General features: G+C 41.4%; 1 protein-coding gene across 1 annotated transcript; it reads right to left on the reverse strand.

The window, feature by feature from the left end:
- Positions 1-1,631: 1,631 nt before the first annotated feature.
- LOC124119712 lies at positions 1,632-16,276 on the reverse strand. The gene is made up of 11 exons (XM_048391470.1): positions 16,149-16,276; positions 12,762-12,974; positions 10,798-10,950; positions 8,325-8,416; positions 7,878-8,069; positions 6,786-6,934; positions 6,404-6,493; positions 5,218-5,365; positions 3,353-3,459; positions 2,440-2,561; positions 1,632-2,099 (listed from the first exon to the last, which is right to left on the reverse strand). Exons 2-11 carry the CDS (start codon positions 12,972-12,974, stop codon positions 2,088-2,090), a joined length of 1,278 nt encoding a protein of 425 aa, XP_048247427.1. The 5' UTR covers positions 16,149-16,276; the 3' UTR covers positions 1,632-2,087.
- Between the last annotated feature and the right edge of the window lie 369 nt (positions 16,277-16,645).

Consider the following 16,645-nt stretch of genomic DNA (forward strand, 5'->3'; position numbering starts at 1 on the left):
ATGAACAACTTCTTTATTACAATTGGGACGACGTTTCAGTGTAGGTTCCAACACCAAATTAAAGAACATCAAAGCTCAGTCTCCAAAGATGACTCGAGAAGTCAGCTCCATCAGACCATACCTGAGACAACCCAAGCCACCGCTTCCAGTGGGACAAAGTCAAAGCCCTCACCACCAACCTCAAAGAATTAAAAATCAGAAAACTACAAGAAGCCATCAACATCAAAAGACTCCATCCATCAATCAACCGTGACCAAGGCTATTACATACCACCCTCTCCCCACCCCACCCCCCAGCGTACTATCAACTCAACAAAGACCCCAATCAGTCATAATCCTTTTGTTTATATTACTGGCTTCACCGGTCAAAATGTTTTCCCTTTTGTGTACGAACAGGCTTCTCCACTCCAGTGTACTACACCTTAGGCTAAAAAACATAATAGTCTTGGTTCTCAGGCACAGCCTACATCATCATAAAGTTCACCGCACATTTCATTTATATTTCCATTTTTAAAAAAACAAAACCTTAAATATTTCAAGTCAAACGGTAGTCATATACTGTATTCCAGTATTTTACTCATCAAGGAATACATTTATGAAGTGAGGTCCTTTCCCACAACTGTATATTTGGTTACAAACTAGTTTGAACAACCTAAAAAACAACCCCCAAAACATTGACTGCCAACCCGCACTATATTTTCAAAAGTCATTGCCTGAGAACCAATTATTTTATTTTTTTTAGCCTTAAATCTACTCAAATCTGTTCATCCATATATGTCATCCTTACTTAATCTGAAACTCCTTGCATTTAGTTTATTCAACAAAGAAGACATATTGCCATTCACTATAGTTACTTTAGAAACTGTGTAGGGATATAATGTCTGAGTGAACCGTCTCATATATGATAGTGCCAACTGATTTGCAGCCATGTTTGTTTACAAATGCACTTGCACATCAGGAAACATGTATCTGATGATTTTAGAGAACATTATGCAATAGGTTTGAGAAAGCACATGCCACAGGGATGTTCAGAGCTTACTGAAAGTAGTTCCGAGGTGACCTAATTTGCATATTTATCACCTCTGGATACCAAGTTGATCAGATTGGTTTATCGTATTGATAACATTGTCATTTATATGATAATTGTTTACCCAATATTACAAGGAATGGTGAAGAAACTTATTTTGTTTCTTGAATTGTGAGAAACTTGACACATGAAACCCTGTTCTTTAGCAATGAGACAGATCAATCTCAGTAAAATCAGATCTTAGTTCTCACTACCGCTAAACAAAGATCTGAGGACATCCCATTAGGGGTCAAGTCAGAACGACTTTTCATCTGACCAATCAGAGCGTCGCTTACCAGATCATGAAAGTGACAGTCGGAATGTGACTTCTAATCAACCTCGCAAACTTTAAAACGGGGTATTCCGAACGATAGTTACGGGCTTAACGACTGGATCGATACAATTTGGACCATATATTAGCCATTCGGGAATGTTCTTTTGTTGAATTTTCAAATTTTTCAGCGAGAATTTGTCAAAATTGTTTCGAAGCAAAGTCGCCAATTTGAAATTAGTGCCATGAAGCACGAGAAAGCTGCATTCTGATTGGCTAATGTCGACTTCTTGTCAGTAATTCCATTGGTCGGTCAGAGTTCGCGAAAGGTCGGTCTGACATGACCCGAAATGGGATGTCCTCAGATCTTTGTTTAGCAGTAGCAAGAACTAAGATCTGATTTTAATGAGATTGTGAGACAGATATATTCATGATATGGATTCATTCAATGTGGACAGGATTTGTTCCAATTTATATATAAAACCTGTTCGTGTTAGGACTTTTAAACTTTTATCAACTCAAGTAGTTATATTTGATGTCAAGCAACACTGGGGTGGGATATCTGTTTCGGCCCCCAGACGTAGAGCACAAACACAGGAGGTGTCTGTGTACAGGCTGCTGAGGGAGGTCAGACTATAACCTTGTGGCCCGATTGTCTTCAATACTGTATGGCGACTTATTCTTACGCAGAGACTTCGAGAAATATTTTGGCAAAGCTGTAAGGAATACTTGAGATACTTGAGGTATTTCTTTACTTCTTTTTCTGAAAAACACAGAGACATGCTTGAATCAGCTTGATATTGTAAACTTAAATTTTGGTGTTTCAAACCTGCGATAAGTTGACATGAAATATTCTTATATTTAGTTTGTCAGTATAAGAAAATCGTGTACATGTACTTTATATTATTTATCTATACCAAAGACAAAGACATAACTGGACGGACACAGACAAACAGACAATCAGACAAACAGATAGATGCACAGAGAATGAGGTGGAAACAATCATCCCAGATTTGGACACCATGAAACACAATCACCCACAGTGTAACTATTTAATCCAGATTTTATAATTCAGGTCATGGGACATTCATTCATCTTGTTACCTTTTTGCCCTTCTTCTTTCCTTTCTTCTTCTTCTTCAGCCCCGATCCGAGTTTGATGATTGTGTTGAATGTATCAGCGTTCATTCGATGTGTTGTTCTCATCTTAACACCACCAAGTTTCTCTGTAAACAAACCAACAACTCTTCCTAAGGCTATAAAAAAATATTAGTCTTGGTTCTCAGGCACTGCCTGCATCATCATAAAGTCACTGCACGTTTTGTTTTTATTTCCAATTAATTATTTTTTTATAAATCTTTTAATAATTTGTGTTTAAAACACACGACCTAGGCAGCGAAATGCTACAATATCTAAGAACAACATGATTTCGTCGAAATTACTGTTAACAAAATTTAGTAACATTTAAGGATTTACTGTGTATTGTTTTCTGTTCATTGAGGTATGAATCGAAAAACCGATGTGCAAACTGTATGAATCTGCGTAGTGGCGCTATAGGTCTCTACAATCTGATCCCTGATCTCAGGGTGCCACTACACATGTCTACAATCTGATCCCTGATCTCAGGGTGCCACTACACATGTCTACAATCTGATCCCTGATCTCAGGGTGCCACTACACATGCCTACAATCTGATCCCTGATCTAAGGGTGCCACCACACATGTCTACAATCTGATCTCAGGGTGCCACTACACATGTCTACAATCTGATCCCTGATCTCAGGGTGCCACTACACATGTCTACAATCTGATCCCTGATCTCAGGGTGCCACTACATATGTCTACAATCTGATACCTGATCTCAGGGTGCCACTACACATGTCTACAATCTGATCTCAGGGTGCCACTACACATGTCTACAATCTGATCCCTGATCTCAGGGTGCCACTACACATGTCTACAATCTGATCTCAGGGTGCCACTACACATGTCTACAATCTGATCCCTGTGAGATCACCTTCCTTCCTGTACATCAGTCCCTCCACGATCTCGCGACCTCCAAGGTCTCCGATGAGGTTGTCCTCGAGGTCAAGCTCTTCCAGGCAGTGGGAGCACATCAACAATCTGGAACAGAGACAAATGTAGAATCTGAGTCAGAATGTCCTTGTCTTGTAGCCATGTCAAGACCTTTTCCTTAAGGTGAAATGCTGTTTTACTCCACAGCACTGTAGCTCACCTGAATATGTAGTCAATAGGTGAAAATGTCAACAGCAACTTTACAAAAAGTGCAGTCAGTAATTCTATTGAAATATTTTCAGAAAAAAATATTGAAAAACACATTGGAAAAAGTAACTCAAAATCCATGTTTCTAAATCTGCAAGAATGAATGTACCGTTGTGGAACACTGTCCCAAACACAACAGTGATTGTATTTCACACACAGTTTCAATTCGGAACTTTTTATGTTTTCTCAGCAGAATCATGTTTCTAATGCCATACAACACTAAAATCCTGATGATTTGATTGGTTGGTTTCTTGTTTTACACCGCACTCAGTAATATTCCAGCTATATGACGGAGGTCTGTAAATAATTGAGTCTGGACCAGACAATCCAGTGATTGATATCATGAGCATCGATCCACACAATTAGGATCAATGACATGCATCAACCAAGTCAGAGAGCCTGACCACCCCATCCCGTCAGTCACCTCTTATGACAAGCATAGTCGCCTTTCACGGCAAGAATGGGTTGCTAAAGACCTATTCTACCCTGGATCTTCACAGGTCGCTGATGATTTGAAACAAAATATGATGTTATCATCAGGGAACCATATGTTCAGCTGTCTCAGTCTGCTCATCCATAGAGATCTGGTTAGAATTGGTCTTCAGGAACCAATGCTTGTCATAAAAATTGACTTTATTTGTTGTAAGAGGCGACTAACGGGATCAGAAAGTCAGGCTCTCTGACTTGTTTGATGCATGTCATCATATCCCAATTGCATAAACCAATGCTCATGATGTCAATCACTGGACTGTCTGGTCCAGACTCGATTATTTACAGACTGCGATCATGTAGCTGGAATATTGCTGAGTGCAGCGTTAAACAACAAACAAACAAAATCTGCATGAGAGAAGATATTTCAGAGCTATTTTAAATGCATTTTGAGAGAACTAAAGAGTATAACAGTACATTTTTCGCAGAACTGGCTGAACAGTGGCCATATATAGCTTTCTGAATATAACTGCCATTGCGGCCATAAAATATCAGATTCAAAACTCTTTAATAAATTCCGATGACATCAATGGTAGGGACAAGCATGTGATGTCTCAGTTTCAGCTGGCAAGAGCTTTCTGAGGAGATGATGTTTATAGGGCGAATAACTGCATTTGGAGCATGGTCAAATTGCAAAGGTTAAATAAAAGTCAAAACTTCACCCAAGCATGACTTTCAGTCAGGTGAGCTAATAACTCACTTCGCTACTTCTCTCAGTCAAGATGTTAAAAACAATACACAGATTATTTTATATACTGTAATACTTTTTGCCCAAACTACCTTCAATCTCCAGTCTAAAAAATATGGCTTTTCTTTGCAAATATTTGATGTATATCTCATCGAGCAAACTGACAAAATTGTGAATACTACTCAACTTATGACAGAGATATTTGGACAGTTCACAAAGGGACTAAATTTGACCCAATGCTTGGAGATGTTTCAAGTACAAATAGTACTGCCATGAAACTGAAGCATTGTAAGCTCATTGTTCAATTGAAGATATAATAACTATGAGTGCAAACATTTCCGTAAGTCGCCCTCTTGAGTTTCACAGGATTATGTAACATGACAAGATCCCCATCAAAGTGGAGCAGTGCATAAGACACTCACTTCCTGAAGAGCCTCATACAGATGATGGGGGCTATCTCCCGGCTCTCCCCCATGGCGTCGATGCCGTTGTCTGCAACGTGGAGCTTGTACACCCACGGCCCTACAGGGGGAGGGGCAGGCGGCTCCTTGGTCTTCTTCTTCTTCTTCCCTGTCGGAGGAGCAAAACTTGGGTGAATTAGTGAGTGAACAAGTGTGAATGGGTTAATGAGTGAGTGAATGAGTGGGAATGGGTGAGTGAGTGGGAATGGGAATGGGTGTGGGTGGGAATGGGTGAGTGAGTGGGTGGGTGGGACTGGGTGAGTGAGTGGGTGGGTGGGAATGGGTGAGTGAGTTGGTGGGAATGGGTGAGTGAGTTGGAATGGGTGGGTGAGTGGGAATGGGTGAGAGAGTGAGTGGGAATGGGTGAGTGAGTGGGAATGGTTGGGTGAGTTGGAATGGGTGAGTGAGTGGGAATGGGTGGGTGAGTTGGAATGGGTGAGTGAGTGGGAATGGGTGGGTGAGTTGGAATGGGTGAGTGAGTGGGAATGGGTGGGTGAGTTGGAATGGGTGGGGGAAGTGGAATGGGTGAGTGAGTGGGAATTGGTGGGTGAGTGAATTGGAATGTGTGGGTGAGTGATGTGGAATGGGCGAGTGAGTGAATTGGAATGGATGAGTGAGTGGGAATGTGTGGGTGAGTGAATTGGAATGGGTGAGTGAGTGAGTGAATTGGAATGGGTGAGTGAGTGAATTGGAATGGGTGAGTGAGTGAGTGAATTGGAATGGGTGAGTGAGTGAATTGGAATGGGTGAGTGAGTGGGAATGGGTGAATGAGTGAATTGGAATGGGTAAGTGAGTGAATTGTAATGGGTGAGTGAATTAGACTGGGTGAGTGAGTGGGAATGGGTGAGTGAGTGGGAATGGATGGGTGAGTTGGGTGAGAGAGTGTGTGGGTGGGAATGTGTGAGCGGGAATGGGTGAGGGAATGTGTGGGTGGTGGGTGAGTGAGTGTGTGGGTAATGGGTGAGTGAGTGAGTGTGAATGAGTGTGTGTGGGAGTGAGTGAGAATGGGTGGGAGTGAGTGAGTGGAGTTTTACGCTGCTCTAGGCAATATTCCACACTGTTTCACCATGAGGGACCACCCAAAGGAAGTTCAGGAAAACATGATTTTCAACATAATACAAAACTCCAGTGCAAATACTAAACTAACCCTTTTTCTTCTTCTTCTTGCCTGTGGGAGACTTGGCACCATCTGATTCCCCGCTCTGCTCACTGCGTGTGGTGTAACGATTCTCCTTCTCTGTAGCAGAGAACACAGACAGTTACTACCCACTTGGAAGAGACGGAACTTATTACCTGAGCTGTGAAGGTCCGTGGGTGCAACCACAAATGCTGCCACTCGATTGAATAATCAAAGTTATCAAATTTTGTGGCCAGGGGTAATAATTATCTTATTGGGACTCATCGTAAAACCTTTGTTTTCACACTTCATCAGTATACTTGTTGGATTTCACAGAAGCACTAAAGTCTATATTGACAGAATACAAAGGACTGATAAAGGAGAGCCCCAAGGGAGATAACTCCTGCCTCACCGAGCTCTGCCTTTAGTGCTTCCTCCTGTTCCTTGATGCGAGCTGCCTCGGCCTTCTGGAAGGATTCCGCCTCAGCTTGGTCCACACACAGCTTGATGAGTTCCGTCACCCCCTCACACTCAAGGTTGTTGCCGTCCAGGTACATCTCCCTACAAGTACAGGTCAGAGAGTCAGGCGCAGTCAGCCGCTGTCAGCCACAATCTGCCACATTCAACCTATGCTTGTCTCCCACAACCTACGCTTGCCCCAGCAACCTATGCTTGTCTCCTACAACCTAGGCTCATCCCCAGCAACCTATGCTTGTCCCCAGCCACCTATGCTTGTCCCCAGCCACCTATGCTTGTCTCCTACAACCTAGGCTCATCCCCAGCAACCTATGCTTGTCCCCAGCCACCTATGCTTGTCTCCTACAACCTACGCTCATCCCCAGCAACCTATGCTTGTCCCCAGCCACCTATGCTTGTCCCCAGCAACCTATGCTTGTCCCCAGCAACCTATGTTTGTAACCAGCCACCTATGCTTGTCTCCTACAACCTACGCTCATCCCCAGCAACCTATGCTTGTCCCCAGCCACCTATGCTTGTCCCCAGCAACCTATGTTTGTAACCAGCAACCTATGCTTGTCCCCAGCCACCTACGCTCATCCCCAGCAACCTATGCTTGTCCCCAGCAACCTATGCTTGTCCCCAGCAACCTATGCTTGTCCCCAGCAACCTATGTTTGTAACCAGCAACCTATGCTTGTCTCCAGCAACCTATGCTCATCCCCAGCAACCTATGCTTGTCCACAGCTACCTATGCTTGTCCCCAGCAACCTATTCTCGTCCCCAGCAACATATGCTTGTCGTACAAGTTGAAAGAGGGGACAAACTGATTCTATAGTGTTCATAAGTTTATAGAGTTTATAATATGAATGCTTCCAGCACAACCTGATTTTACACTCAGTAGGAACTCCAAATCAGAAACTTCCAAGCCCCCTTTGTACTTGACTTGGTGCTGGGTAGGGCAGTAGTTTCTGATCATCAATTGTGTACACAGTCAGTCTGTTAGACCAAAGACTGGTGGACAATTAAATATGGTGCAGTTTACTCACCTCACAGCTGTGGTAGAGAGGATATGCCCAAGATAGCGCCCACTCTCCTTTCCCAGATCACAGTAGCACAGACTGAGTGACAACATTGTGACATTCCCATCCAGACCTCGACACAAATACTGACAACCCTCATCACCAAACTCGTTGTAGTCAAGATTCAAAATAGTCAATGTGTCACATGCTCGGAAGATTCTGAAAAGCAAGAAAAATGAACCTATCAGCAGCTGACTCATGAGGCTTTTGGTCCTGTCCAACACATTTTTATTATTATGAACATTACACAATTTGTTAAAAAGACATACAAGAGAAGAGATAACAAAAAATGGTCTTAGTAATATTTTAAAGTTTCTTAATGTAATATTTCTTGTGAAAGTGGTATGGGTGTGTTATTATTGTATTTTGTAGGGGATTCCGGGATAGATTAAGACAAAGTATTTTAGTGCTTACCTTGAAAATCTGTTGATGGAGTTGGCCTCCAGTAGACAGTCCATCATCTCCAACTGTCTCACCAGGTACGCCGGTTTCTCCATCAGCAGGGACTGCAACACACACACTATCATCACAGCTTGCATAGACACCATCACACACACACTATCATCACAGCTTGCATAGACACCATCACACACACACTATCATCACAGCTTGCATAGACACCATCACACACACACTATCACCACAGCTTGCATAGACACCCACACCATCACACACACACTATCACCACAGCTTGCATAGACACCATCACACACGCACTATCATCACAGCTTGCATAGACACCATCACACACACACTATCACCACAGCTTGCATAGACACCCACACCATCACACACGCACTATCATCACAGCTTGCATAGACACCATCACACACACACTATCACCACAGCTTGCATAGACACCCACACCATCACACACACACTATCACCACAGCTTGCATAGACACCATCACACACACACTATCATCACAGCTTGCATAGACACCATCACACACACACTATCACCACAGCTTGCATAGACACCATCACACACACACTATCATCACAGCTTGCATAGACACCATCACACACACACTATCATCACAGCTTGCATAGACACCATCACACACACACTATCATCACAGCTTGCATAGACACCATCACACACACACACTATCACCACAGCTTGCATAGACACCATCACACACACACTATCATCACAGCTTGCATAGACACCATCACATACACACTATAATCACAGCTTGCATAGACACCATCACACACACACTATCATCACAGTTTGCATAGACACCCACACCATCACACACACACTATCATCACAGTTTGCATAGACACCCACACCATCACACACACACTATCATCACAGTTTGCATAGACACCCACACCATCACACACACACTATCACCACAGCTTGCATAGACACCCACACTATCACACACACACTATCACCACAGCTTGCATAGACACCCACACCATCACATCCATTCTCCACACCATAACAGGGCCTATTTCCACACAAGCACATCCATTCTCCACACCATAACAGGGTCTATATCCACACCAGCACATCCATTCCCCACACAATAACAGGGTCTATATCCACACCAGCACATCCATTCTCCACACCATAACAGTGTCTATATCCACACCAGCACATCCATTCTCCACACCATAACATGGCCTATACCCACACCATTACATCCATTCTCCACACCATAACAGTGTCTATATCCACACCAGCACATCCATTCTCCACACCATAACAGTGTCTATATCCACACCAGCACATCCATTCTCCACACCATAACATGGCCTATACCCACACCATTACATCCATTCTCCACACCATAACAGTGTCTATATCCACACCAGCACATCCATTCTCCACACCATAACAGGGTCTATATCAATACCCTCACATCTGGAAGTCCCTTGGTTACACTCAATGACAACCTCTAAATGTTCAGCAACCTTTGCATACACCAGTTTTGGCTATGTTGTCGGGAAGCCTTTCAGCACCACTCAATGACAACCTCTAAATGTCCAGCAAACTATGCACATACCATAGTGTCCATGTTATCTGGAAACCTCTCAGCACCACTCAATGACAACCTCTAAATGTCCAGCAAACTATGCACATACCAGTGTGTCCATGTTATCTGGAAACCTCTCAGCACCACTCAATGACAACCTCTAAATGTCCAGCAAACTATGCACATACCAGTGTGGTCATGTTGTCGGGAAGCCTCTCAGTACCACTCAATGACAACCTCTAAATGTCCAGCAAACTATGCACATTCCATTTTGGCCATGTTATCCTGAAACCTCTAAGTACCACTCAATGACAACCTCTAAATGTCCAGCAAACTATGCACATACCAGTGTGGCCATGTTGTCGGGAAGCCTCTCAGTACCACTCAATGACAACCTCTAAATGTCCAGCAAACTATGCACATACCAGTGTGGCCATGTTGTTGGGAAGCCTCTCAGTACCACTCAATGACAACCTCTAAATGTCCAGCAAACTATGCACATACCAGTGTGGCCATGTTGTCGGGAAACCTCTCAGTACCACTCAATGACAACCTCTAATTGTCCAGCAAACTATGCACATACCAGTGTGGCCATGTTGTCGGGAAGCCTTTCAGTAGCACTCAATGACAACCTCTAAATGTCCAGCAAACTATGCACATTCCATTTTGGCCATGTTATCTGGAAACCTCTCAGTACCACTCAATGACAATCTCTAAATATCCAGCAAACTATGCACAAACCATTTTGGCCATGTTGTCGGGAAGCCTCTCAGTACCACTCAATGACAACCTCTAAATGTCCAGCAAACTATGCACATACCAGTGTGGCCATGTCTGGAAGCCTTTCAGTACCACTCAATGACAACCTTTAAATGTTCATCAAACTATGCACATACCAGCGTGGCCACATTCTCGTAAGACATGGGGTAGTCCCAGATGTGGAGGTCCTTGATGAGGATGTAGCGCTCCTGTCTGATTGACGCCAGGAACGGCTCCAGCAGCACCGGCAGGTCCCCCTCTTGCTCCTGTGGCACTGACTCCAAGATGAACTGTTGACAACAACAACAACATTTGAAGGAACTTCAGGCAAATATACACTGGTTGGTCATATGGGGGCACCTATTAAAACCATAAACAGAGAGTTTATTCTGTTGTCAGAGATCGAGCAGAAGTAAACAGTGAACTACAAGCAATGTTTGCTCAGTTTTTAAACCTTGTACATTTTATTAACATCCTTAATGAGGTGGTACTTAATATTGATGTCTCATATAAGAAACAAACTATTCGTGGTTATTTCTTAACGTACAATAAAACACTGCAGGGAGAATAAACCACTCAGGGCTGCGCCCCTCATGTGCCCCAAGTGGTTTATTCTCCCTGTATTATTATCAACAATAAACAACTTGGAGCGTTGCTCACGATATCAATCACAGGATTGTCTGGTCCAGACTCGATTATTTACAGGCCGCCACCATATACACTACATCGCGCATTCAGACACTAGATGCCGGGATCATAAAGAATTTCAAGCTTTATTATAAGAAACAGCAAATGAAATTACACCTCGACAATGTTGATGCATTTACACGAGGAAATGTGTGTCGTTGATGTGATAAATTTAGTGAGTAATGTCTCTATTGTTATGTATAAATGGGAAAATTATTATTATTTTTGCAATGTCATTAATTATAAATTAAGTAATGAATGAATACACAACATAACAATATAAATATTTCGTTTTTAATGATTTTATTACAAGGTACACATGGTTATTATCTATCGTGAAGACGTCCGATTTTCGATCACAAATCACTTAATTTTGTTAATCCGACATACTCGTTAATCCGACACAATCATGTGCAACCAACGATGTCGGATTAACGAGACTTATATTGCTGGAATATTGCTGAGTACAGTCAAGTCTCGTTAATCCGACACTCGTTAATCCGACACTCGGCTTTATCCGACACAAATGATGGGAACCGATTGATTCAGTGCTATTTAGTCCCGTTAATCCGACATTCTCGCACTCCGACTCCGACACACCTAATTTGCAACGAATTGCCGAAATCACTCATTAATCAGTCTCGTTAATCCGACACAGTGATCAGCGTACTCCGTGTTCATCTGACCGCGAGTACACAACCCCGTGTTTTGACACGCACTGACAGACTATTTTAAGTAGATGAAGCAAGTTGTTAAGACAGTAGCACTTGCATTTACACGAGGAAACGTGTGTCGTTGATCATGTGATAAATTCAGTGAGTAATGTCTCTTTTGTTATGTATAAATGGGAAAATTATTATTATTTTTGCATAGTCATTAATTATAAATTAAGGGATGAATAAACAACATAACAATATTAATATTTCGTTTTTAATGATTTTATTACAAGGTACACACGGTTATTATCTATCGTGAAGACGTCCGATTTTCGATCACAAATCACTTAATTTCGTTAATCCGACATACTCGTTAATCCGACACAATCATGTGCAACCAACGATGTCGGATTAACGAGACTTATATTGCTGGAATATTGCTGAGTACAGTCAAGTCTCGTTAATCCGACACTCGTTAATCCGACACAATCATGTGCAACCAACGATGTCGGATTAACGAGACTTATATTGCTGGAATATTGCTGAGTACAGTCAAGTCTCGTTAATCCGACACTCGTTAATCCGACACAATCATGTGCAACCAACGATGTCGGATTAACGAGACTTATATTGCTGGAATATTGCTGAGTACAGTCAAGTCTCGTTAATCCGACACTCGTTAATCCGACACAATCATGTGCAACCAACGATGTCGGATTAACGAGACTTGACTGTATAAACAAACAAATAAAACTGACCCTGGTGAGCAGCTTCTCCCCCTCCATGGCCGCCTTGATGGCAGCCTTGACCCCCGGGCACATCTGCGAGTCTGTCAGGGCACAGTTCCGCTCGTAGCACTTGAGAAGCTTCTTCATGACCACATCATCTGTCTCGCTCAGGCGACTCCGCCCTTTCTTTCCCTTCTTTCCCTTGTCTTTTCCTTTCCCCTTCCCTTTACCTTTCTTGGGCATCTGAAATTAACATTAGGGCACAAATTAATCATTAGCTTTTCACTCAAATGTTCAAAAACCATGAACTTGGAGGCATTGTATTTTTCATATTTCATTTTTTTAAACAAACTGATCAAGGAATCAATGTACTGATGCATGAGTGAGAGCTAAACCTTTTCAACCTTAGATACAGGAAGGCAAGTGTGTGAAAAAGCCTCAAATTATTGCTGGCCAGGGCTAGGTAACCGTTGTTAAAAGTTCCAAGCCAGTTTTAAAGTTCATTGGCTTAATTATACCACAGTATATTTTCCCAGAAATTTGATTCTGCGAGGTTTCAATAAATTAAACCCAAATTGCAAATCATGAGTCAATCATCATGTTTCAATCTAGTGACAATTTGATTTTCGATAGTCATATTGATCTACAGAAATGGCAGAACTTTTATATTTTGATCAACTGAGAGATGTGCAAAATTAAGGTTACATTTTTACTAGCCATTTGGGCTATGGACATTTCAGAATGTTTTGCCCGACAGACATTTTGCTTGTCATGGGCTAGCGGGAAGGCGGCTATTTTGCACATTGTCTATCCCACTAGTCTGAATCAGAATTCATGTGAATGGTAGCCAAAGGGCTCAATCTCATTAAAATCAGATCTTAGTTCTCGCTATCGCTAAACAAAGATCTGAGGACATCCCATTACGGGTCACGTCAGAACGACCTTTCATCCGACCAATCAAAGCATCGCTTACCACATCATGAAAGTGACAGTCGGAATGTATTTTCTAATCATGCAGCCTCGAAAACATTAACACGGGGTATTCCGAACGACAGTTACGGCCCGTACGACTGATTCCGTCAAAATTATCATCTATCTCTCGGTTCCGTGGGATAAACATTTCAACGGAGGACGCATTGCACATTTCGTAGGAAGCACTGCCACATTCTCAACCATATATCAGACATTCCGGAATGTTTGTTTGTTCAGTTTTCAAAATATTAATCGAGAACTGTGTCAATATATTTTTCAAATGTAGACAGAAATGGAATTCGCTAGGTTGAAACGAGTGTCGTAAAGCTCGAGAAAGCTGCTTTCTAATAATATTTAAGGAAATGCACATCCAAATGTTTTGTTAATTTAATGAATTATTATGATCCAGCTATAGTAGAAAACTTGCTAAAATTCCGTAAAGCTTCACTTGTGAGGAGAGCATGTTATCATTAATTACTCTACACTATGTTATCATTGAATATATAAGTATGATGAACCGCCATCACCTTGATGGAAAATTTGTATTTTTGTATACTTTGTATATGGGCCTGAGGCCTCGAGTACAAATAAACAGATTGATTGATAATTGGCTGATGTCGACTTGGCTGATGTCATTTCAGTCGTAAGTCAAAGTTCGCGAAAGGTCGTTCTGACGTGACCCATAATGGGATGTCCTCAGATCTTTGTTTAGCGGCAGCGAGAACATAGATCTGATTTTAATGAGATTGCCAAAGGGCTAGGAGTATTTCAGTTTGGTATGTTTGGGGGAAGCTGTTCTTATATACAGTAAACTACGGTTATAACGAACACGCTTATAACAAACTGACGGATATAACGAACTTACTTTTTTGGTCCCGACTATTTGCTGTAGTTATGCTGTATATATGCTTATAACGAACTACGGTTATAACGAACTAAAATTAGAAGTCCCTTTGAGTTCGTTATAACCGTAGTTTACTGTATATCATTATCAGTGTCACTATCACTATCACTATTAGTGCAAGTAATCTTTCGAAATAATTTCTGCTGCTGAGATATAACAGTGTTCATAATTAAGCCTGTGAAGTGGGGTCGAAACAACCCCAATACAAAAGCTATACATCCATAGTTACCATGGTTACAACACAAGACTATGTCCTGTGTACCCTTAAAGGTGGAATACTGCTGAGTGTGGCATAAAACAACAAACGAAACCAATTCAACTCAACCATCATTTATATTTGGTTTACAGATCCTCCAACCCAAAATACTGAGGAAAAGGTAAAAACGAATAAATATAAAAATTTTCATCAGCTGATCTTTTTAAAATATCCAATGCAGATCCAAAAACATTTCATATTAAAACAAAAAAATATATATTTCTAGAATCTTGCAATGAAGTGATGAGATGACTTTGCCATCAAAACTTGCTACTTTGCAGAAGGAATGGCTTCTGCAATGATCTATGTGACAATACAGTGTTGACAGCAACTTCAAACACATCTACCTTTCTGTGTAATGACAGAAAAAAAATTCCCTCCAAACTAAAAATAATAATAAAAATAAACAGCATGAACAGTGCTTTGTACAGATATACCTAGATGATAATAAATAACTATATCATTAAAACGTATTTCTTTAATTTATATTTGAATATGAAATAACATAAATTTAATCAAATTGATCTTGCACACTCTTATGCATTGCTTTGCCTGTTAAAACTTACAGGAATTTCTGTCTAGTGGTTTCTGTTTAAATGTACTAAAGTGGCCAAGTGTGCGTTCAGTTTTATTTTGGCTGGGAGAACTTGATTTGGATTTTTGTTTCATACTAAGATGTTTAGATAGTGGGCTGGTTGAACTTCCTGTATATTTTAGCTGTATGCCCTATACACAGCATTTTGTTTCTTTTTAGTCGTATCTAGGGCTGCAACTAATACATTATGAGGCGAATACGAATAGAAACCATCCACCATGCCCATACCCAGTGATTAATTGATTTGACATTAATTTTATTGAAACATGTTAATTTGGATCAAAATGTATGAAACTTATTCTTGCAACAGTAAAATAATACTGACAACGGGACAACATTGGGTCATCTGCAGTAGACAATGGTAGGCCTAGGATTATCGACATTCACTTTCATTGCACTAATGTATGAGTTGTTGTATGATTAATAGCATTAATAAACAAACACGGCGACGACGACTGACAACAGCAGAAAAGAAATAGAAGGCATTGAAATTCACAGGGTGTGGGGAGGTGGCTGTAGGGAACGGACGGCTGTATCACTTCATTCGCTGGTGACACATCAGGATTTTCTAATAGGTCCTTTGTCGTATCACATGTCAGTGGTCAGGTAATTCCGCAGGCTTGTAGATATAGCTGAAACCATGTCGTCATATATTCATTTAAACACTGACATTCATTAACTGTTGCTAACCTTTAATTAATCGTGTAGGGTACAGGAATGATGCAGAACACCTGATGTCAAGAACAGAACTCGTTCGGTGCGGACGGTATAGCCATCCAAGTTTGTTGTCTGTTGTCAAAGAAGATTATGCCCTTCGCTTCAGGAGAGTGCGATAGGGGAGGAAACCGACAAGAAAGAGTTCCCTGCCCTTAGACGAGCTCCTCGCAGCGATTAATCGTTCGCGGAGTTCTCTGTAATTTCGCTGTCACCAGTCAATGATCCCCACGGAGCAATGGAGCTCAATACTCACTTTCAATCTTTAAATGATGATTGTTTTAAAAGATTTTCATTTCACAGACTTTACAATGCCTACATTCAGTTTGCTTTGAGAATGATTAGATGATTACAAGAGATAAAAAAAATTTGTTATAATTTCATTCGACCTAGCCTTTTGTTTCTAGAGCTAGATCTATATTCTAAATTGAAGTTTCAAATTCCCACATAAACAAAATAATCATATCATTCTT

The sequence above is a fragment of the Haliotis rufescens genome, unplaced genomic scaffold (genome assembly GCF_023055435.1).
Source record: "Haliotis rufescens isolate VD_foot unplaced genomic scaffold, xgHalRufe1.0.p SCAF_9, whole genome shotgun sequence".
NCBI classification, from domain to species: Eukaryota; Metazoa; Mollusca; class Gastropoda; order Lepetellida; family Haliotidae; genus Haliotis; species Haliotis rufescens.